The sequence below is a fragment of the Myodes glareolus genome, chromosome 2 (assembly GCF_982192425.1).
Source record: "Myodes glareolus chromosome 2, mMyoGla1.1, whole genome shotgun sequence".
In the NCBI taxonomy this organism is placed as follows: Eukaryota; Metazoa; Chordata; class Mammalia; order Rodentia; family Cricetidae; genus Myodes; species Myodes glareolus.
The window spans coordinates 123049375-123075836 of NC_142027.1; the positions used below are offsets into that span (position 1 = coordinate 123049375).

At 46.7% G+C, this 26462-nt stretch overlaps 2 protein-coding genes across 3 annotated transcripts; both read right to left on the reverse strand.

The window, feature by feature from the left end:
• Positions 1 to 403: 403 nt before the first annotated feature.
• Ddx55 (DEAD-box helicase 55) lies at positions 404 to 13989 on the reverse strand. The gene is made up of 14 exons (XM_048447207.3): positions 13813 to 13989; positions 12537 to 12587; positions 12371 to 12457; positions 10143 to 10234; positions 9965 to 10027; positions 8897 to 9046; positions 7688 to 7877; positions 6056 to 6138; positions 4861 to 4992; positions 3394 to 3486; positions 2220 to 2334; positions 1713 to 1881; positions 997 to 1289; positions 404 to 774 (listed from the first exon to the last, which is right to left on the reverse strand). Exons 1-14 carry the CDS (start codon positions 13918 to 13920, stop codon positions 598 to 600), a joined length of 1803 nt encoding a protein of 600 aa, XP_048303164.2. The 5' UTR covers positions 13921 to 13989; the 3' UTR covers positions 404 to 597.
• Positions 13990 to 15294: 1305 nt separating this feature from the next.
• On the reverse strand, positions 15295 to 24524 carry Tmed2 (transmembrane p24 trafficking protein 2). 2 transcript variants are annotated; one of them, XM_085678904.2, is made up of 5 exons: positions 24259 to 24524; positions 22093 to 22285; positions 21715 to 21735; positions 18936 to 19043; positions 15295 to 16719 (listed from the first exon to the last, which is right to left on the reverse strand). In XM_085678904.2, exons 1-5 carry the CDS (start codon positions 24436 to 24438, stop codon positions 16595 to 16597), a joined length of 627 nt encoding a protein of 208 aa, XP_085535030.1. In that variant the 5' UTR covers positions 24439 to 24524; the 3' UTR covers positions 15295 to 16594. The 2 variants fall into 2 exon arrangements, with proteins under 2 accessions (XP_085535030.1, XP_085535032.1); XM_085678906.2 differs by lacking the exon at positions 21715 to 21735 and having other exon boundaries at positions 24259 to 24520.
• Between the last annotated feature and the right edge of the window lie 1938 nt (positions 24525 to 26462).

Consider the following 26462-nt stretch of genomic DNA (forward strand, 5'->3'; position numbering starts at 1 on the left):
GACCCCAGCACACAGAGGCTGAGGCGGGAGGATTGTTCTGAAAGCATCCCGGACTACGTAGTGTAGATCCTATTGCAAAGGAAAGAAAGACCCCAGAACCCACTGTGCATAGCCACCTCTGCGTCTACAGGTGCTCCAGACAGGCCTGCACGGGACATGCCACATTTGGGTGGGAGGAGGGGAGGGGCGGTCATGTGACTGGGAATACTTAGAAATTTTACAAGGCCTAAAATCAAATGTATTACAGTATCTGTTTTTAAAAGGTAATAATTTAAAATAAGTATATATATGAAAATATATTTTATATATTCATATATAAACATATTCATATAAAATATTTCATATATATGAAAATATTTTTAAGTCAGTAATAAAGTACAAAATTACACCAGAAAAAGCACAATCAAAATCAATACTGACATCTGTTATTTTCACTCAAATAACGAAACAATTCTGTGAGACCTGGCAGGACTGTAGTGCTTATGAGTGTACAGTTCTTTTGTGTTTCCCCATCAGCGCAGACAGCTTTCCAGAACAGTCTTCCGGGAAGGGCGGGAATGTGGGCCGGTGGCGTAACAGCCTTCACCGAGGCTGAGGTCAGCTGTCCTCTTCCAAGTCTGAGACCCCTAAGTCTGTCAGCGGTACTGTTCTTTTGGTGCTTGTCAGCAACCTCTTCTCAAATTCTTCTTCTGTGATCTTACCTTTCCTAAACTTTTTCAAGAGCCTTGTATCATTAAGGAGTTCCTCCATATCCTCGTCATCAATATCCGAACCCTGAGTACAGAAGCAACAGGACTGTTAGCTGAGGCTCTAGAAAGCAGCAGGTCCTGCTGGGCCTACAGGAGCCAGGGTCAACTAACACCAGAGGCCCCAAAATGAATGGGGGAGTGTGGCGTCCACACAGCCCAGCCCGACTGTGGCCACCTTGCTGTCCTCACACACTGAATGTCAGGGTTCTAAGAAGGAGGTTAAGAAACAAAGAGCACCACACTTTACCTCATCCTTTTTCCTCTTTGCATTCATCTTCTTCTTCCTCTCCTTCTTGGCCTTCTGCTTCGACCAAGCTTTATTTTTGATGAACTTTCTTCTTCCTTCATTTTCTGTCCTCTCTTTTCTTTTTTGCTCCAAAAGTTTCTGCCTCTGTTTTTCTCTAATTTTATCTTTAAATGGAATCGTGTCAGTATCGATGTCTGTGGGCACAAAATCTGGAAACTGCTTCCCCCTCAGTTCTGGCATCCTGGGCATCCTTAGCAGGGCAAATCCTCGGGCAAGGCTTGCAAAGTCGAGATCTATAGATAAGACATCACAGCTGGACACAGGTTCTTCATGATCTTTCTTAATTAAATGATGTAATAAATGTACTTTAATTAGAATTTTTAAGAAACATTTTTCGAGATGGAAATGGCAGTTTATTTTGCATCTGCTCAGAGCCCTGTATAGGACTTTCTTTTTTATTTTTATGAACACTAACCCTAACATGGCACATATTTCATTAAGACAAAGCAACCCTTGTCACCCAAAGACTCAGAGAAGTAAGAAGAAACATGGTTGTGCCAGACATGGTGGCACCCAGCTTTAATCCCAGTACTTGGTAGGCAGAGGTAAGATCTCTGAGTTTGAGGCCAGCCTGGTCTCCATAGCAGGAACCAGCAGGGCTACAGAAAGACCCTGCCTCAGAAAAAAAAGGTTAGAGAAGGCAAAGCACTGCTTACCCTTCAGCCTGAAGATGAGGCTGCACTCGTGCTTTGCGTAGGCCTGGACGAAGGACACGAAGGCTTTCATGCCCTTCTCGAACACTGCCCTGTCGGCCATGGCCATGGCCCGGAGCTTTGGCAGAAGGTCGACTGTGTTTCTCTGGAGGCTCATTTCCTGCAGGGGGCACTACACAGAGACCACCATCTCACCTCCCTGCAGTCCCTCCAACCCCAGTACCTTCCAGAGTACTAATAAACCAAGGACAGCACAGTACATCAAGAGCCAGGGGCCAAATCCAGCCCAAGCACATTCCTTAGACAAATGGGAGTTTGAAGGTTTGTTTTTTTTTTAAGTTTGAAAATGACAATTCACATAACACTCCCGATTAGTAAGATAGCAAGCAACAATAGGTAGGCAGTGTTCCCAAGTCATGATGCTGGCCAATGCCTCCCAACCCAGCCCAGGTGAGTTGCTAACCTCCTCTCAGTTGCTAACCACTAGCTACCAGGCAGTGTGCCACTTACTTTCTGGTTAATGGCCAGGAAGTTGATGTACGCCTCCTCCATAGGCAGTAAGAACACTAGAGCGCTGCCACCGTGGCCTATCCGGGCTGTGCGTCCACAGCGATGCACGAAGGCACTACGGGGACAGGGTGGGGCAGTACCCCAGGGTGGCAGTGAGTATAGAGGAGGTGCAGACAGGACCTGAGGACACCCGACCACAGCGGGGCTTCCTGAGATCACACAGCAGTCACAGGGCAAAACTGAGAACAAGAAACAGCCTAAAGGGAAAGTGCCCTGGAATGACAGATGTCAGGAAAAGCATCACTTGAATTTGAACGCAGCTCTGGCATTTCAAAAGTGTGAGGAAAACAGCATGGCGGCACATGCCTTTAGTCCTAGCACTCCTAAGGCAGAGGCAGGCAGATCTACATAGGGCGGCAACGAGTTCCAGGACAGCCAGGGCTACATAGAGAAACCCTGTCTTGAAAAACCAAAAATAAACAAGAGATAAGTGTGTGGGGAGAGAGTAGTCTGGTGCTCTTCTCAACACTTTGTAATTTGCACTTTCATTTTTATTTATCCTCTACACACACACCACTTTACAGACAGTATCTCAACTCAGCAGCCCAGGCTGATAAACTCTGGACTTCCATCCTTAGGCCCCTAAATACCACTATTACAAGCAGGAGTCACCACACCTGACTGAATGTGACTGCTAGAACAACACACCAAAGCGATTTGGCTACTTGCCTACTTCTGGGATTTAATGTTTCAGGAGCTGGGCTGTAGAGTGCTTTGATTTCAAAACTAAGCCAGAAGCCAAGCGGTGGTGGCGCACGCCTTTAATCCCAGCACTCGGGAGGCAGAGGCAGGCGGATCTCTGTGAGTTCGAGGCCAGCCTGGTCTACAAGAACTAGTTCCAGGACAGGCACCAAAGCTACAGAGAAACCCTGTCTCAAAAAACAAACAAAAACAAAACTAAGCCAGGTGTGGTAGCACATGCCTGTAACTCCAACACTCAGGGGTGATGGCAGGATGATCAGAAGTTCAAGACCATCTCTGGCTACAAGAGACTCTTGTCTAAAAAAAAAAAAAAAAAAATTTTAAATGTTTAAAATTTCACTGCACATTTACCCCTCCAGATTCCTGTCTCCCTCAGCTCAATTCCTAGACAGAGGAACAATACCTTGCGTACCTGGCATTGCTGGGAGGGTCGTACTGTAAAACCCAGTTAACTTCAGGAATATCAATTCCCCGGGCCATCACATCCGTGCACACCAGGATCCCACTAGCAATGAGAGAGCAGCACATGAGCCTGGCCATCCCCTTTCCATCACGTGTTCCAACCCCAGCCCCAGTGACACCAGTACAGGGCTCTGGAGTCTCTCACAGAAACAGCTACTTTTTTAAAATATAATACTTTGATTTCTTTTTTCTTCCTCCTACAATCTTCCCGGACTTTATAAACTGCCAACAAAAGTGGGGAGTGGAGGAGGCTGCAGAGATGGCTCAGCACCCATGACAGGCAGCTCACACCCACTGGTTAACTCTAGTTCTGGGGGATCTGATTCCTCTTCTGGGATCCAGGGGCACCTGGATTCACATGCATAAATCTACACACATCATGCATAATCAATAATAAAATGTCGTGGACACACACACGAGGAGTGGGAGAGACAGCACAGAGATTCTTTCTAGCCAATACTAGGGTAGGAGCCCCAGGCCTCTGCGTGCTAACAAGTGTACTACCAACCACTGAGCCACACCCAGACCATATTTCCCTTTTGAGACAAGGTCCTCTGGTCCATCCTTCTGTAGACCAGGGTAGCCTTGAATTTCATTCCTATTTCAATCTCTCACACACTGGGGTTACAAACATGTACTGCCACAGCTGGCTTAATTTTTTTAAATTTTTATTTGCTTGCATGTATGTCTGTGTGACGGTGTCAGATCTTGGAGTTACAGACAGTTGTGAGCTGCCCATGTGGGTGCTAGGAATTGAACCTGGGTCCTTTGGAAGAATAGCCAATGTTCTTAACCATTGAGCCAACTCTCTAACCTCTGGTTTAAATTTTCTTAATTCATGCATTTCCACTTGAGAAATCAAATTGTAGAGGGTCTGCCCTCAGCAGCCACTAGAAAACAAGTGACATCTTTACCCTGTGACCAGGACAACAGCAGGGTGCCACTGTGTTCTTGTTGCTGCTTGAATGGAGCCATGGAATGCTTAGGAAAAACAGGAACAGCTGTGCTCATCAAGACACCCCCAAGTCCCCTCTGTCTAGCCAGCGCTCTATAGCCCACAGCAGGATCTGTCCCAAAAAGACTAAGGGACTGTGTTTGTTCTTGTTTACCCGGGGGCAAGTAGTTCCTCAAACCTCCCCTGTGCCAAGCCCTGGGAGACACAGCAGTGAACACACATGAGGCTCCTGACTACACTGGCCTGTGATGGAGCACAGAAATCTAGTAAAAGCCAGGTGACTCCAGCTTAGTGTATAGGGTGAGGGTTCAAACCAGGCTCTGGGTGCCTTCAAAGATGCAATAACTGAGTAGGAGCCAAAAAGGCTCCAGGAGGGCAGAGGGAGAAGGAGCAAGTACAGGACCTGAGAAGTCCGGTGACTGGTGACCTGCCCTGCCACCGAGGACACCCGTCCCCACTCACCTCTGCAGCTTGCGGAACTCCATGAAGATCTTATTGCGCTTGTACTTCATCTTCCCGTGGATGCACAGGATCTTGGCTCTCTTCAGCAGCGCCTCCAGGGCCTTTCCGTAGTACTCCACACATGCGCACGTGCTGTGCAGAAGAGAAAGCACTCAGTCACCGGTCACTGGGGTCCAGGGGCTGGGGAAGGATGCAGAGAGGGGCAGGTGTAGACAGGAACTCTCGGGACAGTGGGTACAAACGTGCCGAAGCAGCTCCTCGCTCCTCCTCACCACCCATCCAACCCCTCAAACACCAGTGCAAACCCTGACATGGGTTCTGCTGTCTAACAATGGCCCAGTAAGCAGGATCTTCTTCCCCCAAGCTGTCATCAGATCCAGATGGGATTTGAATTTCCTGTCTTTCTGTTTGGCCTCCCAAGTTATAGCAGAGACCAAGCCTGGGACCAGTCTGATGCATTTCATTGTACAAAAGTCAAAACAGATTAGAGAGGAAAAAGAGAAGCCATACTGAACATGTTGGCATATACCTTTGATCCCAGCACTGGGGAGGCAGAAAGAAGTGGGTCTCTAAGTTTGAGACCAGTCTTGTCTGTATAGCTAAATTCCAGGCTAGCCAGTGAATCCCTGACTAAAATAAAACAAACAAAAGCAACCCAAGCCCACCCAAGCAGGCACCTGTTCCTATCTTCCTCATGATAACAGAACACTCTGTGGCAGAGCGAGCTGCTCCAACCATCTCTCTGACCCTGCTTCTCAGAGCAGCATTCAGCTCAGTCTAAATGAAAGGGGTGGAGGCAGGAGCACTGCCTTCGTCCCCCTACCCTCCACCTCAGTGAAGCTCCACAATGACTCAAGATGAAAGAAAGGTCCAGCACTCGGGAGGCAGAGGCAGGCAGATCTCTGTGAATTCAAGGCCAGCCTGGTCTACAAAGTGAGTTCCAGGACTGTTCGGACTATTTCACATAAAAACTTTGTCTTGAAAAACCAAAAGGATGAAAGAAAGGTAAGGTGGAGACGGGTGTGGGAACATCAGCCTTGACACTGCTGAGCCCATACAGTGGAGGCAGGAGCTGCTGCTTCTGATCACTGCAGCGGGAGCCACAGAAGCTGGGCTCTAGGCACCAGGTGCACGCAGCCTGAGAGCCACCTCTGCACTGTGCTCCCCACCTTCCCAGACCCGACCTGGAGCCTACCTGAAGAAGACCAGGTGCTTCTCCTGCTGATGGTTCCGAAGGAAATGGACCAGCTGATTGAATTTCTCATCTGCCTTACAAAGCTACCAGGAGGGGGGAAAAATCACATATTTGCAAAAATAATCCCAGCCTGCCCAGCTCACAGAGAACAAGACAGACATCCCAGCCTGCCCAGCTCACAGAGAACAAGACAGACATCCCAGCCTGCCCAGCTCACAGAGAACAAGACAGACATCCCAGCCTGCCCAGCTCACAGAGAACAAGACAGACATCCCAGCCTGCCCAGCTCACAGAGAACAAGACAGACATTCTTCAGCCTGCCCAGCTCACAGAGAACAAGACAGACATCCCAGCCTGCCCAGCTCACAGAGAACAAGACAGACATCCCAGCCTGCCCAGCTCACAGAGAACAAGACAGACATCCCAGCCTGCCCAGCTCAGAGAAGCTTGAGCACATGCTGCTGCCAGTGTTCACTTTATGTCATAAAACTGTGACTGGAAAGCACTGCCATATCAGGCAAGTGTTCCCAAGACCAGCGGACAGCCAGGCCTGGGCCAGCTGCGGTACCAGCTCCCTAGCCCAGGCAGCAGTGGGTCCAAGTGAAACAGAGAACACGTGTTACCTCCAAGTTTAAATCTGGGGCCACGTTATTCCAAAACCGCCACAGTAAGACAAGCACAGCTTCAGGAAATGAGTGTATGTGCAGACCTGAAGCACTGCCATGGAGACAGGCTCCACCCCCTTCCCAATCAAGTGCCCAATCCAGGCCCCAACCAGAAACATTCAGTCCCAGTGAATGGGCTTTCCTGGATTTTCTAAAACTAACACCGCAGTTTACAAACTGGTCTCATGGGGCACAGTAATTCAGGTCTGTAATGCCAGGGAGACATAGGATAAGGAGTTCAAGGCCATTCTTAAATACACAGTGAGGCTCAGGCCTTTAATCCCAGCACTTGGGAGCAGAGGCAGAGGCAGCGGGTCTCTGTGAGTTCAAGGCCAGCCTGGTCTACAAAGCAAGTTCCAGGACAGCCAAGGCTATCAGAGAGAAAAATCTTGTCTTGAAAAACAAACAAAAAAATCTTAGCTGGGGTGGAAATTTTTAATAAAAAAATAAAAAATTTGCTGGAAAAAAAAAGCTTAGCTGGGAAGTGCTGCACATGCCAGCCTGTCTACAGAGTAGGTTCCAGAAGAGCCAGGGTAGCTGTACAGAGAAGCATGAACAAACAAAAAGTTGTTATTTTGAGACACTTCTAACCGTCATCTAAACGACCGAGAGGGTAGGCACTGTGTGTCCTCAGTGTTTCCTGACTTCCCATCCTGAGCAGGTGTGGGGTTGACTCACTATCCAACGGCCCTGTGTCATGGGTCTATGAGGGACGAAGCTGAGACCCCCTCAGAGTCCTGACTCCTGCTCTGTACCAATAAGCCCTGTCACTCATGGGAAGATGAGCCTCCTCCCTTCCCCAGCCCAGCTTAAGGGCGGGCGAGCCAGCCCATAAATGCCAACATCCCTCAGGCAGCTGCCGTCTGAAAGAGCTCACAGTCCACACAATGCGACCCTCTGGTCTAAAGTCAGTCCCGTCTCTGTGGATAGTGGGGGCACAGGACAAAGCCGCAGGCCCCACGCTCACCATGTAATAGTTCTCCAGGCGGGATGGGGTCTTCTGGGTACTGCTGGCTGCCACGCCTTTCTCCTTCACAGAGATTCGGACAGGGTTCCGGAGGCCCGCTCGCACCAAGTTCTCCACTTCTTGTGTCTGTGTGGCTGAGAAAAGGCCTGTTCTCCTCTGCTTTGGCAAGAACTCCAGGATGGTGTTTATGCTGGAAACAAAGCACGAGCGCGTGCGTGCGTGCACGCACACACACACACAAATTAGAACGAGCAGAGGAGCTGGGCACAGACGGAAGAGGCAGAGGCAAAAGGACTGACAAGTCCAAGGCTAACCTAGGCTTCAGAGCTAAGTTCTAGAATAGCCTGGGCTTCACAGTAAGATCCTGTACAAAATGAATCAAATATTAAAAGACCAGATGGCAGCTGGGCACAGTAGCCAATCTGGTCTACAGAGCAAGTTCTAGGACAACCAGGGTTACATAAAAAAAATCCCTGTCTGGAAAAAACAAAGCAAAATGAACAAACAAAAAAAAACAAAACAAAAAGAAAGAAAAGAAAAGTAGGGATATCATCCGGACACAGGCCACACCACTGGGAGATAAAAGCATTATAATTTCTCTTCCTCCTTTACATCATCAAGGTCCCTCCAATACAAGTGTATAGTAATTGGCATGGACTACATGACAAGCTACATACATGAATCATATCTAAAAACCTGTTTATTGAACAGCATAAACATATTAGAGAAACCATGAACAAAAACTGAAACTAGTCAGCATAGTGGCCTGTGTCTGTGCTGCTGACATGCAGGACTCAAAAGATCTCGAATTCAGGGCTGGAGAGATGGCTCAGTGGTTAAGAGCATTGCCTGCTCTTCCAAAGGTTCTGAGTTCAATTCCCGGCAACCACATGGTGGCTCACAACCATCTGTAATGAGGTCTGGTGCCCTCTTCTGGCTTGCAAACACACACAGAGACAGAATATTGTATACATAATAAATAAAGAGATAGATAAATAAATATCCCGAATTCAAAGCCACTCTGGGACACAGAGTGAAACTTTATCTCAAACTTTAGCACAATACACAGACTCATCTTTTAAAAATAAAAGAACTGGGACTAAACCCTGTGACAGACATAGAAGGATCGAGCCACCTGAGGTTTGACAAAAGTCGCACTGCACCTCCTACCAGCTTCATCCCCACTCCAGGAAGTCCCCATTCTAGTACCTTGCTTCAAAGCCCATGTCAAGAAGTCTGTCTGCCTCATCCAGCACCAGGACATCCAAGCTTCTCACACAGTTAGCCAGGTCCAGACCCTCCGCCTTCCTCCGGAACATGTCCTCCAGGCGGCCCGGGGTTGCCACAATGATGTTCCCACTTTGGAAAGAAAGCTCCCATTTACCATGTGCTCTGGATCTCAGGAAAGTTCCCGAGACACCAAGTCCCCACCCTGCAAGTCCATCTACATGCCAGGGAGAATGATGGCTGCACAGGAGACACAGCGAGGGCTGCGAGAGAGGAGGATCTGGTTACAGGCCAGGATTCGGGCAGGACGGGCAAGGTCCAGTCCACTGGCCACACTGGCTACCTGTGTTAGCAAGCATGTTGCTGGCACACAGCCACACTCTTTACCCCTACTGTAGACTATCTCTGTCGTCTCTCTCTACTGCAGCAGAGAAACTGCAACACGACACCACAAGGCCCACACAACGCAGGCTGACCTCTGACCTGAAGCAACGGAAAACACAACTATAGCATGAGGCCCACGGTTCAAATCCCAGCAATAAGAAACAGAGAAACAGAGAGAGGAAGAGACAGAGGGGAGAGGGGAGAAAAGAGAGAAAGGGAGAGGAGGGGAAGGAAGAAAAAAAGAAGGGGAAGGAAGGAGAAAGGGGGGAATAAAAAAGAAAGGGAAGGAGGGGGAGGGGAGAGAGTCAGGCTGACCATGCAAACCGGCTGCTTATGTTTTCACACAATGTAGACCATAAGCAACTGCAAAAACAATCTGAGACACACACGTTTGGAATTCCACCCTCTACAGTCTTCACAAGCTGGCAGCAAATAACCAGTCTTGCCAGCAAGGCTCAGCAACAGGTGAGTACTGGGGCACCAGGCGTTCAAACCCAGGTTGTTTACATGCCTGCCCCGACTCCCAAGACAACCGGAGACTATGAAGTGTTCACACAGGGTCAAGGGAACCAGGAGGCAGGCAGGGAGAAAACCCCCTCTGGAGGGCCCCAAGATACTTCCTATGAGCCAAGAGCACAGAGGAGGAGCAGGAACTTGCAGGCTCACCCATGCTGCTTGAACCTCTCCACATCTTCTCCAGGGTTCCGGCCTCCAATCCACAAGATCTGACTGAAGCAAGAAATGGTACTTGGAGCAAAGTCAAGCAAAACAACAACCCAGGTCAATAGGGATTCTCCACACCCATCACCTCAAGTGCCATCTCGAGGGCCCTGCACCCAATCACCTGAACTGCGGGAAGTGCTTTGTGAAGTGCGAAAGGACCTCATCAATCTGAATGGCCAGCTCTCGAGTGGGAGTGATGATGATGGCTCCGACCTGCCCTCACGGAGGGGAAACCACAGGGTCAGCAGTACATAGGTTCCGGGTGGGATCACATTAGTGCTGCATCGTGTATCCTCAGACAATTCCTAGAACTTTTCAACAGTCTCAGGGCATATCATCTATCACCGCATCAAGGGCTGTGAAGGGCGGCTCAGTAGTAGGCACTTGTCTACCATAAACAAAGCCCAGCATCACAAAACAAAAATATAACCAACATAGGGCTCAGGGATGGCACTGGACACTCTCCAAAGACCCAGGTTCAATTCCCACCCCACCCCCATGGGAGTCACAACATCTATAACTCCAGTTCCAGTGTACCCAATGGACTCTGTGGGCACCAGGCACACATGTGGTACACAGACATACATGAAGACAAAACACCCATACACATAAAAATTCATTTATTTATTTATTTACTTACTTACTTACTTACTTATTTATTTATTTTGCAGGGCAGTGGTGGCGCGTGCTTAGGATCCTAGCCCTCAAGGGTGACAAATGAAAGCCTGGTGTCATCAGCCATGGCTCACTATGAGTCCATGGCTAGCAGCACTGCGGCTCAGGCCTGAAGAAGTGCTGGCTGGGACAGATTTTCTCTGCATGCCATGTGACCCGGGATACACAGGGACGCTAGACAGCACCTTAGCACTGTACCAGGGACATCTATTTATTTTCTTATTTGAGACACGTTCATAGTTTGAATGGCTTCCATAGTCTCAGGAATTTGAACATTTGGTCCCTAATGGGTGGCGCTGTTTTTGGCACTGTTTGGGTAGGTTCAGGATGTGTGGCCTTGCTGGAGGAAGTTATTGGGAATGGGATTTGAACATTGAAAGACTCATCATTCCCAGTTTGCTCTCTGCTTCCTGTTGAAGGACCGAAATGTGAGCTCTCAGCTTGCTGCTCCAGGCCCCTGCTTCCCTGCTGTAATGACCATCGACTCTTATCCCTCTGGAACTATAAGCCCAAAATCAAAATTTTTTTTTTTTTTTTTTTTTACTTTTTTGAGACAGTGTTTCTCTGTAGCTTTGGAGTCTGTCATGGAACTAACTCTTGTAGACCAGGCTGGCCTCGAACTCACAGAGATTTGCCTGACTCTGCCTCCTGAGTGCTGGGATTAAAGGCGTGCACCTCCACCACCAGGCAAACCCTTCCTTTTGTAAGTCGCCTTGTCTATGGTATTTATCACAGTAACAGAAAGGTAATTAATACACTCTCTGTGTAGCCCTAGCTCAGCTGGTTCCATTTTGCTCTGCCTGTTTATTCCTCGTATTTCTTAGATAAACTTCATACTCACAGAGAGTCACCTGCTTCTGCCTCCCAGGGCTGGGACTAAAGGCATCCAATACTAAGTCCAGCCAATATTAAACACTTTTTTTTAAAGATTGTATTTATTTGGGAGCTGGTGAGATGGCTCAGTGGTTAAGAGTACTGACTGCTCCTCCAGAGGACCCGGGTTCAATTCCCAACACCCACATGGCAGCTCGCAACTGTCTGTAAATCCAGTTCAAGAGAATCTGACATCATTATACCAATGTGCATGAAATAAAGTTAAATAAAGTTTTAAAAAAAAGATCGTATTTATTTTTATTTTTATTTATGCACGAGGTTCTGCCTGTAAGCGTGGACACAGAGACTGTGCATCCCAGGCCAGAAGAGGGCGCCAGATCCCTTATTACTAGAGGTATAGAGATTGAAAACCCTCAGGGAGATACTGGGAAACAAATCCAGGTCTTCTGCAAAAGCAACAAGTCCACTGAGCCCCCACTGAGGGTATTTTAAACAACAAAATCACATCAAAAGCCACAAAAATGAAGAGCTATGGATACAGCTCAATAGTAGAGCACTTGCCTGGTAAATATAAGGTCCTAGGTTGGGTCTTCAGCTAAGAGAGGATTAAAACAGACAAAAAAACACAACTAACAGATCACTCATGAGGATACCTGCTTACGGTATAAGAGCGAAAATGGCATTTCTACCCATACCCACAGGTGATCGAGAAAGTACCCAAGTGTCATGAGTTCATTTTAACAAGCAGGTAAATTCAAAATAGACTCCTCAGATACCAAACAGGACTCAGCCCAGGCCTAGACCGTCCTGCCTCCAGGACAGTCAGCCAACCCTTCTCACCTGGCTCTTCTTTAACTTCTCCTCCCTTCTCAGAAGAATCTCCACAATGGGGATGACAAAAGCCAGGGTTTTCCCACTACCTGTCACCTGCAAAGGGACAAAGGTTTTGCCTTGCTTCCCGCTTGGTTAGGAGGACGAGGGACGGACTGTTGTATGAGATACTCACAGCCTCCGCAGCGACATCTTTGTTTTTCATGAACAGAGGGATGGTGGCAGACTGCAGAGAGAGATTACAACGGGCTGTTTACACAATACCACAGCCAAACAACAGAGACCCAAGTCCTAGGAACACAGGGGGCGACTGAGGTCAAACTGGACCCTGCCTCACGGGGATCCTTAGTAAACAGTCACCACAAAGGGTTGAATTAAATGGGACAAATTGTAGCCAGGTGTAGTGGCACACGCCTCTAATCCCAGTACTCAGGAGAGAGGGGCAGGCAGAACTGTCTCAAAACCAACCAACCAACCAAGAGAAACACTGTGAGTTATCTATAAGGTCAAGTGTGACAAGAGTCCTGGATTCAAGTCCTAACACTCCCATTGCTCCTTCTTGGACTAGGAAAGAGCTGGAAGCATTGAACATTTTAAGTTTATTTTTACTTATCTGTATGTACGCTACAGTCATAGAGGTATGCAGGAAAGCAAGAAAAGAGTGTTGGATCTCCTGGAACTGTAGTTATATTCAGTGGTCAGCCTATCCACTGTGAGTGATGGGAACTCAACCCTGGTCCTCTGCAAGAGCAGCAAGTGCTCTCAACCACTGAACTAACGCCGGAAGCATAGGATTTACCACCAGCCCGCGGGTATTTGCACTGGTATTTCTCTCTCGGTGGCAATCAGCTTCCCTGTCACCTAAAGCCAGCCCCTCCCTGATTATTCAGATCTCAGAATGACAACTCACTCAGAGGCCTGCAGCCTCACTTTACCGCACGAGTCTATCTGTTTCTTCATAAGGCTCAGCACGAGATAAATTACCTCGTTCCTACGCTTCTTCCTCTAACACCCCCTCTAAAAATAAGGCCCACGAGTAGGTACCAAGACTGCCAAGTCTCCAGAGCCTAAATGAGACCCAGATACATTCCAGGTCCTTAATAAATGGTTGGCGAGTTTTTGATTGTTTGCTTGTTTGCCTGATTGCTTGTTTTTGATAAATTGGGCAAGGAAGACTATGTTTCCCCACATAATAACCACAGGTCACAGTCAACGGGCGTGCACCTGGATTTATTTAGTCCCCACAATGTTATGAAGAAAGTGAATGTCATCATTTCTCAGACGGAAAGGGCATAGACTGAGCCACTGTCCGAAGTCGCTAGAGCGCAGGACAGGCACGAAGCTCTGAGACCCCGGAGTGGATATCGTGAACACGCGTGGCACTGCCCCGATCCCCGAGGCTGCATTCAAGCGGCTGACCGCTCGGCCTCGTTTCCCAGTGGGCCCGATACCTGTACCGGCGTCATGTGCGGGAAGCCCAACTCGCGCAGTGCGCCCAGCACCCGAGGATGCAGCGGCACCTGCAGAGACTCCCAGGCACCCTCCGTCACGTGTTCCATAGCGCTTTCCCTGGCCTCCACTGAAAGACCGCTCGGAACACCGAGAAGGTACCACCAGAAGCACTTCCGCTTCCGGCCGGTCCAACGCCGGGCAGAAAACCGCACTCCTGCGACGACGTTCCGGAGGGCGGGCCCGAGATGCTAAGAAGCGGTGCACCGCGGACGGGAAGGCGAGGGCGGTAGGGCGATGGAAGTGATAGGGAGGATCCCCGACTGGTTACAATGAATACTAGTAAAGGATACTGGGGCTCTCCCCGCCCCACCAGTGAGCATACAAGGAGCATGACTCTCAGGAATTCGCGGCCAAGCGAGGGCGCCGGACAAAGTCTCCCAGCTGAGCCTTTAAGCTTAGTTCACCTGCGGACCTGGGGTCAGCTTTCGCTGCTGTCTTCCCGACGCTCTTCAGTTTCATTAGCAGAACGCCTGTTTACTTTCCCCCTACATAGACTTTTAGCGTGTGCATTTAGTAGATTCACAGCCCCCAAAGCAAATCAACAGTGGGGACGTAACTAAATGTTGCCTACAGATACCAAACTTGAGGCACAAATGAACAAAGTCCTCATCGCATCCTCAAAAAGCTTCTGCAATTACCATAGAGGGCAATCAGAGGACACGAAGCCTGTTAAGGGCACCAGGCAATCACGAGGCTATTTGCTTTTTGCTCTCTAGTTACTACTTTGCTGAGCTTAAAATCTCTTCCGACTATGTTTATAATAATTCTACGAAAGGTAATGTCGGCTATGAGACATCTACCGGACAAACCATGTACAGCTTGGCAGGAGGCCAGGCTTTAAGGGATGCAGTACTTGTATTTGGTAACTGGCCATTCCCTGCTTTATCAGCAGCTCAAAGATGGTAAGATCTCTGCAGGAGAGCTGGCTCCTCCTTCCCTTTTCTACAGCCTTGGGTAACTCACTTCACCTCCCTCCACTCTATATCCCTACATTCATAAACTACGTAGTTAAGTAAAATTAATTAAAATGTGACTTTCTCCACCCACAAGATAGTTAACATTGACCCAAAGAAACCACACTGGATAAAATGGTTATTTTTATGTTTTGGTAGGGTTGTTTTGTCTTTTGAGACAGGATCTATGTACCGTAGCTGTCCTGAACTACATAGATAGACCATGGTGACCTCAAATCTCAAAAAGATCCACATGCCTCATCTTCCAGAGTGCTGGGGTTAAAAGGATGGGCCATCACACACCTGGCTTAAATTGGTATTCTTGTTCACTACCCTTGTTTACAGAAATAAAATAACATAACATAGTTGTTTATAAACATAGGCATATCTCATTTGAAGAAAAAGAAAATTTGTATTTATCAAAAAATTTAAGTTAGCCAGCCTTAATATAAACTACAGAATACTGACTGTTTTTAAAAAGAATTGTTTATTTACTGAACCTGGGGCATATTAGATACACAACCAATTTTAAATTTACATCTTTTAATTCAATTCCGAAGTGTTTTCACACACACACGCACAAAAAAAATTGGCATGCAACAGCTGCCCTACGGTGAAAGAGTCACCTTATCAACAGACTGTTGCAAGGATAGTCATCAGGGTTGAAAAATTATTTGTCCTGAACATGAAAACTTATAACAAATTTAAATAAATTTTACAAAACTTATTACTTGTAGTTTTCCCCTTGCAAGATCCAAAATGGAAAATAAAAACTCCAGGTAGCTACCAGACGTCAGTCAGCACACAATCCTGGATCACCCACACCCAAAGCAGAGCGACTTTCATGAAACCCATCATCAGAGAGAAAGCCTCTTAATTTTCTATAAACAAAACTGACATGTGCCAAAAAAGAAAGACACCAGAGAACAAACAAAACCCTAGTGCTGACACTGAACCAGGGCCCCAAGGCCACTGACTGAAAGGACAACAGTGGCTGCCTATCACTGAAGCAATCCAAGAGGCTTAACCCTTTGGCATGAGAAATGCAGGCTTGCACTTGAGCAAACTCGGTCCTCCTAAGTGCCAACAACGAACAGAATATGTAGTACAGAAGGGAGAGCATCTGTTCCAACACCCAAAAAACTGGCTCCAACAGACTTCTAAGTTCTCGGCTGCTTGTGTCAATTTGAATAGAGGTGATTGAATTCTAAGGTTCAATATAAAACGTTAGGGGCAAAGTGTTGGGATGAGTCTTTAGTTTAAAGCAAATTCAAGAGAAAGTATGAGTGCCCACGTGGTAATATACCCCACCACAGGTCGCTCTGCCCTGAGCCGGGGCCAGAAGGGTCAATTTCAGTTTATTGTTGATGTACTGACTCAACAAAATGAACACCTAATAATGAACTACAGATGAGGGACTCCCTATAATGCAGTCAGGCTGCGGGGTGCTTCCGGAACAAAGCATTTTATTATAAAAACCAAAGTGGAAAGCATAATAAAGACCATAGTCCCAAACAGCATTAATAGCCTCTGAACTCTTGGAAGGATTTGTATAATGGGGCAGCATTCAAGTAAGAATTAGAGGCCAATCAAATGTCAAATTTTCACTCTAACTTTCCTAAACAGGTTATCCCACACCAATTAATCACAAAGAAACATAAGTCATGAACATTCAAAAATAAAAATGTATAAACTAATGACATTATTATGACCAAGGTGTTTGGTAAACAAGTGAATTGTGAATTTGGGATCAACAGGAAAAGGTCTTTTAAACGACCCTTCGGACTTCAAAAAATCTCTTCAGGTAGTAGATCTGTCCCAATGTCATGGCAACTAGAACAAGAGCTTCGAAGAAGGACCAAAGGACCACTCTGCTGTTTGTGTTGTCGTTGACTGTGGAGACAAACAAACAAACGTTAACAGCAGCCCGCACAGCAGCACAGGAGCCTCGTCACCTCCATGTAACATGCCACCCAGGGCTGACAATCACTCCACTCACCAAGGCCAAAGACTGAGAGCTTTAAAAATGACCGGCCTATCCTGTAATTCCTACCCTCAGGAAGTAACAGTAGTGGATCACTATTAGTTCAAAGCCAGACTGGGCCCCTCAGTTAAAACAGAGTTCAAGGCCAGTTTAGAATACTGTCTCAAAAAAATTAAACACATGTCTCTGAGGAATATTATCTGCCACAAAGTCTCTTACATGTGCTATTTTATTTAACACATTCTCTATATGTATAGCACAGAATAGCCAAGAACCAGGTTTGTTGTTGTTGTTTTTTGTTTGTTTGTTTTTTCGAGACAGGGTTTCTCTTTAATTTTGGAGCCTGTCCTGGAACTAGCTCTTGTAGACCAGGCTGGCCTCGAACTCACAGAGATCCACCTCTGACTCCCAAGTGCTGGGATTAAAGGCGTGTGCCACCACTGACTGGCAGCCAAGAACCAGTTTTATAGCTGAAAATACCCTTAAAACTCCTGATCGTCCAACTTCCATTTCCCAGGTGCTTGGATGCCAAGCACATTCCACAATGACCAGCATCTCCTTTAACTTATTTTTAAAAAGCATTGTTGTGGGGGTTGAAGAGATTACTAGATAATCAGGAACACTTGCTACTTTTCCAGAGGAACCAAGTTAGGTTCCCAGCATCCACATCAAGTGGATCACAACCACCTGTAACTCCAGTTCCAAGGCATCTGCTGACCTTACCTGGCCTGAGGACACCTGCATGCATGCATGTGGCACACACAAAAAGATACGTGATATATACATAATTTTAAAATGAAAGACTTTTTCTTCCAAGACAGGGTTTCTCTTAACAGTCCTGGCTGTCCTGGAACTCACTCTGTAGACCAGGCTGGCATTGAACTCAGAGATCTGCCTTTGTCTGCCTCTGGAGTGCTGGGAATTAAGGCAAGCACCACCATCACTTGGTTTAAATAAATCTAAAAAAGTCAATAAGATGGTTCTTAATGATATTCTGCTATATATACAGTTGGTGCCTAGTCCAACTGTCATCAGATAGGCTTTCCCCAGCAACTAATGTGAGACCTAAAGCCAAACATTAGGTGGAGTTCAGGGGACCCTGAAGAGGGGGAGGAAGGATTGAACAACTCAGTGGTATAAAGGATGACATAAGAAAACCCACAGAACCAACTAAGCTAGACTCATAGAGGCTCACAGACTGAACCAACAGCCCAAGAGCCCTGTGCATATAAGCTAAAGTTGTGTAACTTGGTCTTTGGGTGAGACTCCTAACAGCGAGAGCAGGGAATGTCTCTGACTCTTTTGCCTACTTTTGGGACCCATTCCTTCTACAAGATAGCCTCATCCAGCCTTAATAAAAGAGGAAATACCGAGTCTCAAATCGATTTGATATACTAGGTATGGCTGAATGGCTGATATTGATGGGATGCCAACAGTTAGTTATCTGAAGTGGAACAGTAGTGGAGTGGATGAGGGGAAGGATGAGGGACTGAGAGAGGGAAAGGAGGGGGAAACTCTGATTGAGAAGTTAAAAAAAAACATTAACAAAAAAACAAACAAAAAAAAACTTATGCTAGTCGGGCATGGTTAATCCTAACACATGAGAGGCAGAGGCAGGTGCCTCTCTTGAATTTGAGCCAACTTGGTCTATATAGTGAGAACAGGACAGCCAGGGTTACACAGAGATCTTGTCTCAAAAAACAAAAAGCGAACAAACAAAACACCACACATACAAACATTTCTGATATAGAGTCTCTGCAGTAAACCAGCTTACAAGGTTCAATAAACATGCATCTCGGGCTGGAGAGATGGCTCAGAGGTTAAGAGCACTGACTGCTCTTCCAGAGGTCCTGAGTTCAATTCCCAGCAACCACATGGTGGCTCACAACCATCTGTAATGAGATCTGGTGCCCTCTTCTGGCATGCAAGCATATATGGAAGGAATGTTATATATACATAATAAATAAATAAATCTTTAAAAAAAAAACAAAAAAACATGCATCTCACAGACCATCCTTCAGTGTAATTCTAAGTCAAGGCCTTGGTACGGTCTATCTGCAAAATTATAGGCAGGGAGAAAACACCACCACCAGGAGACACTGTCACAGCTGTGTCAATAACTTACTGGCTCTGTGTATTCTTTCCCGGACTTCCATGTACTCCTGTTCATGCTTTACAGCTGTCATCGCCACTGCCAGCTCATTAATCATTTCTTCTAGCTTGTTCTGATGAGCTACGGAGGATTGGGAGACAGATCATCTCTTTGTGAGAAATACTTGTTAAATAAAATATCCCCCAGAGAAGGCACACGAAAGCAGTCAGTTTTAGAAAGAGCTCAAGCAACTACTTGAACCACCGATGGCAATTCAATCCTCAAGAGCTATTCCTTTTGGTCTTGCTGTTTTTGAGACAGTGTCTAATGCAGCCCAGTCTGCCTTCAAGCTTCACAAGATAACCAACGCCAGACTTCCACTCCTGACCCCCCATCCTCAACCTCCCAAGTAGCCATCAAAGCATCAAAGGCATGTACATCCACACCTGGTTGGGTTTTTTTTTTTTTTTTTTTGAGACAGGGTCTCACTATGTTGTCCTGGCTGCCCTGAAACTCACTCTGTAGACCTGGCTGGCTTTGCACTCACAATGATCAGCCTGACTCTGCCTCTCCCTCCTAAGTGCTGGAGTTAAAGGGATATGCCACTAGCTTTTCCGAACATTTTTATAAGTCCATTCCAGCAGAGGACCCACTCTATTTCCTAGTAGGCAAGACTATACTAACTAGAGAAAAATTACCCCTGAGGAATTCCTGCCAGTTAACTGTACTAATGGCAAAAAACAAAAACAAAAAACTCACAGTGCATATTTGTTTTACACATAAAACAAACAAATGAACAACAGTCAAAAGCCTAAGTATACACATAACAGTTTTTAAATTAACAGGGAAATCTACTTTACACAATTTGCCAGGCAGTGGTGATGCACACTTTAATCCCAGCACTAGGAAGGCGGAAGCAGACAGATCTCTGAGTTCAAGGCCAGCCTGATCTACAAAGTCAGTTCCTGTACAGCCAGGACAGTTATGTAGAGAAACCCTGTCTCAAATTCTCATACACACACACACCAAAAAAAAGAATCACATAATTCCAATGGTAATTTAGCACCAAAACAGGTTTTTAACTACATAAAGTGGAGCACAGAAGTTAACACTCAGGAAAACTAACCAGTCGCATGCTGCTCCCTGAGTATCTCAACTGAAAAGCACAGCAGCATGCGTGGGTGAAAACAAGCCGGAGTGGTCTGGTTCTCAACCAGGGACTCATTCACAGAAAGGGGGGGGGAGCTCTGGAGGGGATTTGGAGGTCAGAGGAAAACCTTCAGGATCAAACTCAGGTCCTTATACTTGACACACAAATCATCTCGACCACCCCGAGTATCCTCTCTAATCAAGCTGTTCTAAAAATAAATCAAATAAATAAATAAATAAATAAGAGGTAGTTGCCTCCCAGCTGCCCAGGATCCAGCCCCAGATAAGATTAAAATTTATTCAGGGTAACCCTCAGGTTTTCAAGCCACTGGCCTCCACGCTGAAAGGCTGGACCAGATGTCCAATCACCCCTCAGAAGCGTCTAGAGTGTACACGTTATGTCAAATGTTTTAAGTGGGGTTTCTTAGGAATGGAACTTCAACTGTAGAATAAAAAATGTCTACAGACATTACCAAACATCTCAAAAGGCAAAGACTGACCTATTTGGAAACCACTGCTTTAGAGAAGATTCAACCTAACAGCTGCCATCAACAAGCAAAAGCAAGAATCTGAGACATCTAAAGGATTAACCGGAAGTTCACTACCCACATTCATAGGCCATTACTTTCTAGCCATGTAAGTGTGAAAAAATACCAAGTCCTTCAATGCTGATTTTCTCTCACTGAGAATTAGGCAAGCTCAGCACTATAAATGGCCCTAAAAATAAGCACAGGAATTAAGCAAAATTCTTAAAATTTACAGACTTCAAAACCATACAAAACTTCACCTTCACTGTGTGGGTCCTGTAAATGCTCAGTATCTAGGTATGTATGTCCTAAACAAACACTGCAGGACGTGATAAACATCTGCCGGTTCTCACCAATTCTACCATGTGTTGTAGAAAGGGGGAAGAACATTCTGCTGGCTGCTGGGAAGCAGCAAAGCAGTTTCTCCAGAACCAAGCGTAGTACAGACCTGTGGTCCCAGCTACTTGGGAACCTGAGGCAAAAACATCACAACTTAGGCACAGCAAGGGCAATGCTGTGAGGCCCTATCTCAAAATTTAAAATATACAGAAAAGGCTGGGGTGCAGCTCACTCAAAGTGTGCTTGCCTGCCATGCAACAAAGTCCTATGTTCAATCCCCAGCACCACCACCACCAAGTAAATAAATAAATAAATAAACAAATAAATAAAAATTAGCAAAGCAAAAAATGAGTGTGTATAAACATTCAGCCAAGCAAACTTGTCATCAGGAGCTCTGAACAACTCGTGCACGGTATTTTAAAGCGAACCAAACTTCACATTAGAAACCTTGGCAGTAAGAAGCCTAGATAATGCTGTCTCTAAAGTGTCTAGTAACACTTTGTCTTGTGCGTTAGTTGAGCCTTTGCACCCTTCAGCATTCATTTTAGGCAAAGTCAAATAAAAATGACAGTCATGCTATTGCTGTACCTATCAAACTGAAGTAATCCAACTTATACCTGTTAACCAATTTTCAAATTTACCTAAAATAATGTAATTAGTCATAGGGGATTTTAAGAAGGAAAAACCACTCTCATGCCAGCAAATTGAAATTAGAGAAGAGGAGTCAGACACTAGGTACCAGGATGCAAAACCAAAAAACCAGATGCTGTCAAAAACAAAACTAGCCAATGACATACCATCCCAGGAGTCTCCACCACCTAGAGAAAAGTGAGGAGATTAGCTAGGCTAGCACAGCACATCTGCAACTGTAAGCAGAGGTGTGTGTGGGGGCCCCAGAACTAGCAAGTTAACAAAATCCAAACACATGGAGTCTACAGGTTTACAATAGCACACAATGACCCCATGGCTGTCAGAAGGAACAATCAAAACCACTGAAAACTAACAGTAACCTTGAAAAACAGGCTAATTACAAGATTACATTCACTTCAAAAGGAATATTTTTAAGGAGAGTGGATCAATCTGCAAAGAGAAATTTTAAAAATCACATACACACAGACTCAGATGGGTGTGTGTAATGAACTGAAGTGAGTTCTTCGTCAAAAGTGACATCTCACCTTCTGTTTCCATGTCTTGTCCTTTGGGAGCCTCCCCAATGTCAATGGTGAACATAACTATCTTTGGAGTCATGGTGGACATCCTATTACTAAAGCAGAACTTGTAGGTCCCATCCATGTGGGCTGCGAACGTGTACTTCCCGCTGGACTCTCGGTCTCCTTTATAGATTCCTTTATTATCTGGTCCTGTGATCTGGAGGCAGGAGAAAAAAACAGAAAATTCACTAAATATTAAGATCATAAGTAGCATCCTTCAGCAGAAAAAAAATCCGCTTGACTGGGACTTGATTAGGTCCCCAGCAGTGAGCCACTTTAGGCACTAATTCTCCCACCTAATCAGCAGAGTGGATTCAATGATTCATCTGTCCAAAGGAAATGTAAATCTGTCAGAAACAGAAACTGGACAATTCAAGATACGGTCTCGAACTGTCCTAACTCCTCCAGGAAAACTGACAACAGGAAGAAAGGTTTCCAAATTGAGAAATTTTATTTTTGCTTTTTGTTTTGAGATAGGGTCTTATTATTAGCACAAGCTGCCTCTGTCTAAAGTGCTGGGGAATTAAGACCAGAGCCCTTTGGAGAGACCCCACCACAGTAACCACTGGGCTCCCACCTGTCAGGCCATCAAGCACACATGCTGCACTGATGGTGAAGCCACTGACCACTGCCACGAGTGATGCACAGGTGCCTTACCACCATGCCCTTCCTGAACACCCTGGAGGAAGTCATACAGCTGTTTCTCTGTCGAAGGCTGGTTATGGTTTTGGATGTGTGCTGACTGTTGATACTTACTTGCTGTATAAATACAATTTATCAATTGTACCAAGATGAAAAAAAGGTGTGCCCGATCACACCCTACCAAAATGAGTAATTTTATAAAGGATAAATTTTATCAAGGATTTTTGTTATCACTGCCAAAGGGATGTGGTTTATCTGGCATGCCTGTTAAGGACTGGAGAAGAGCACCAGGTTGGAAATGAGTGTGTGAGTGTGTGTGTGTGTGTGTGTGTGTGTGTGTGTGTGAGAGAGAGAGAGAGAGAGAGAGAGAGAGTGAGAGAGAGAGAGTGAGAGAATGTCAAAAGAGAGAGAGAATGTCAAGAGAGAGAGAAAGAAAAAGAGAGAGAGAGAGAGAGAATGTCAAAAGAGGGTATCCGATGCCCTGGAGTTGATGTCACAGCTTGAGTTGAACCCCTACATGAACTCCAGGTCTCTGGAAGAGCAGCAGGCAAGCATAACTGCTGAGCCATCTCTCTAGCCCAAGCCTGCCTCCTTTAAAGCTAGTCACCTGCAAAGCTTGAGAAACTGGAAAAGCTCATCTTTATCTACATGGGTTCCTAGCTAATACAAGTGGCCTCCAAACTTTGGGGTCCCAGATGTAGTAGAGATTTGTTCAGCTCTATTATCAATCACGACCAAATGAACAATCTTTACTACACCCGGTCGGGAACACTAACAAGCAAATGAAAACTATTGTATCTGGTACTGTAGGGGTTTCCCCCCCAGTGCAGCAAATTGTAGGGACATGGCAGTGACCATCCCTCAGAAGGCAGAGGTAGGTGAATTTCATGCCTGCGTGAGCTACATAATGCAACCCTGCCTCAAAAACATTCGGCAAGCCAGTTTCACTCTCCAAATAAATGATTTCTAAACATTTCGCTGCAATCTCGCTCCTAAAATGAGTGACCCCAGCGCATCTCTCGTGAGGCCGATCGGGTCGCTTGCGTAAGAAAGCGGGTAGGAAGTTAACTTGGTTTCTGCCAAAGTCAGAAATTACACTGCTGCCTTTGCGCTACTCCGCGGCTTCCGATCTACTTTTTCAAAGTTTGTTCCCGCGCCACGCCGCACGCGAGTCCTTGCGGACCGAGAACAACGCTGAGCCGCTCCCGCCCGAGCTGACACGCGGCCGCTGCGGGACAAAGCGAAAGGAGAGGCCGAGTCCGCGCCCGAGTTCCGAGCGGAGCCCGAAGCCGCTCGGAAAGACGAGCGCTTCCCAGGCCGCGCGGCCGGGGCCCGTCGGGGGGCTGCGCGACGGACGGCGGCGAAGCCCCTCCCCGGCCCGCGCCCCGGCGAACGCCGTCCCGCACAGGGCCCGCGCGCGACCCGGGACTCTCCAACCCCCCGAGCGGCCGAGCGGCGCCGCCCCGACGGCGGGCAGCGCGCCCGCACCTCCACGTCGATGTCCAGGAAGCCGCCCTCCGCCACCTCGAAGATGAGGCCCATCTTGGTGCCCGAGGTGACCCGCTCGAAGAAGCACTCCTCGGCGTGTGCGTCGATGCTGACGAAGTAGCCCGAGGCCGTGGCCAGTAGCGCGGCCAGCAGCACCAGCAGCTCGGCGAGCGTCACCATGGTGCGGCACGGGCCGAAGCCGGGAAGCGGACTGCGGCCTCCGGAGCCGCCGCCACCGCTGCCGCCTCAGCCGCCGCCGCCTCAGCTCCGCCCCTTCCGGCTGCTCCTCCCGTGGGGGCTGATGCGGGTGCCGCTGATTGGCCGGCGCCGACAGCTGCCACGTAACGGACACACGGCGGCCGCCGAGGGACAAGATGGATCCTGAGACTGGACGGCGTATCCTATGGGACAAAAAACCATCGGCCCCAGCCCGTGCACACTAATGGTCACGTGGACTGGGGCTGGCGAGAAGGCGCTGTACTTTTGGAAGTGCTAGTTGCTCTTTTGCCGAGGACCCGAGTTCGAATCCTAGAGTTCACATGGTGGCTCACAACTGGCTGTACTCCAATTCCAAGGATTCAACGCCTTCTCCGGACCTCCACGGGCACTGAACACACATGGTGTACATACACACAAACACACATAACACCCCAAACACATAAAATTTAAAGCATAATAGCAATAAATAAGGATCACAACGACTTATTCAGAAAGTGATAGTATATGAATAATATGTCCATTACAATGTAATTTTAGGATTATCCAAGGAGATGACTGGAGAGTCAGAGACAGACAGCATCAAGTGAGAATCCCAATGTTTATGCTTCTTTTGTTTGTTACCCCATCATGCTGCTTATCTAGGCTAGGGAATGCTCAAGGTTCTTAATCCCCACACCATCTGAGAGTGCTAAGTCTTCTGGTCTCTGAGGACCACTACACTCACATGCACACGCACATACTTATAATTAAAAGAATAAAAATAAACCTTTTTAAAAAATCTATGTCAGGCCGGTGGTGGTGGTACATGCCTTTAATCCCAGTACTCGGGAGGCAGAGGCCAGCCTGGGATACAGAGCTAGTTCCAGGACAGACTACAAAGCTAAGGAGAAACCCTGTCTCGAAAAAACAAACAAAAAAAGATCTATATCCATGATATTGCAAAATAAAATCTCACTTTGTTCAGATTCCCCAAAGTTACAGTCTTACCAGGATTGCTGCCTGCCCTAACCCCCACTTGGGATTGTCGAATTGCCTGCTGAATGTCTGTTTGTCCCTCAAAACTCAATTTAAATGTCACTGCTTCATTACTGAATTTTTTAATGATTTATTTGCTTATCTTATGTGCATTAATGTGCCAGCATGTATGTCTGTGGGATGGTATCAGATCCCCTGGAACCAGGTTACAGACAGATGTGAGCTGCCATGTGAATGCTGGGAATTGAACCTAGGTCCTCTGGAAGAGAAGCCAGTGCTCTTAACCACTGAGCCATCTCTCCAGCTCAGGTTACAGGATATTGGTTGGACACCAGCCCCTCTGTGTTTGCAGTGCACACTTGTTCTCACTGTAAAACAAAACAAAACAAAACAAAAAGACAAAAAAGAAACCTGCTTGCTTGTCTTGAGAAGGTCTAGCCTTATGTATGCTGCTACCATTTGGAGGCATGTAAAACACATGTTGTCATATGTTGGGTGAGTTCATTGGACAAATTTGAGGATTACAAGTCTGACCTGCAGTTCCACTTTTCCACAAAGCTCTGTGAGCGTGACTAGAATAGCACAGCAAGCTTGCAAATTTCATGGGTTTTTGTTTGTTTGTTTGGTTGGTTGGTTGGTTGGTTGGTTGGTTGGTTGGCTTTGTTTTTGTTTGTTTGAAAGAGAGAGAGAGAGAGAGAGACCAATGAGCAATAGGGGGCAGCAGTTTCTCGCGGTAGGTGAGAGAGAGGTAGCACTGCAGTGACAGTGTCTTCCAGCAATGAAGTCTCTCAACCTTAGCCAGTGCTCCCCCTCTTCCAGCCCCACACAGGCCCTCCTTCCCCCAGCAGGTCAGCTCTTTAGAAAACCGCCCAAGGACAAATTTGCTTTAATGTAGAAATTTACTGTTAGGTTTTAATTTGGAAGAGATTAAATGCTATTCTATCGTCACCCACTCAGGATTTCAAATGGGAAAACACAACAAGCTGTGAGTTTATTATAGAAGCCAGGTG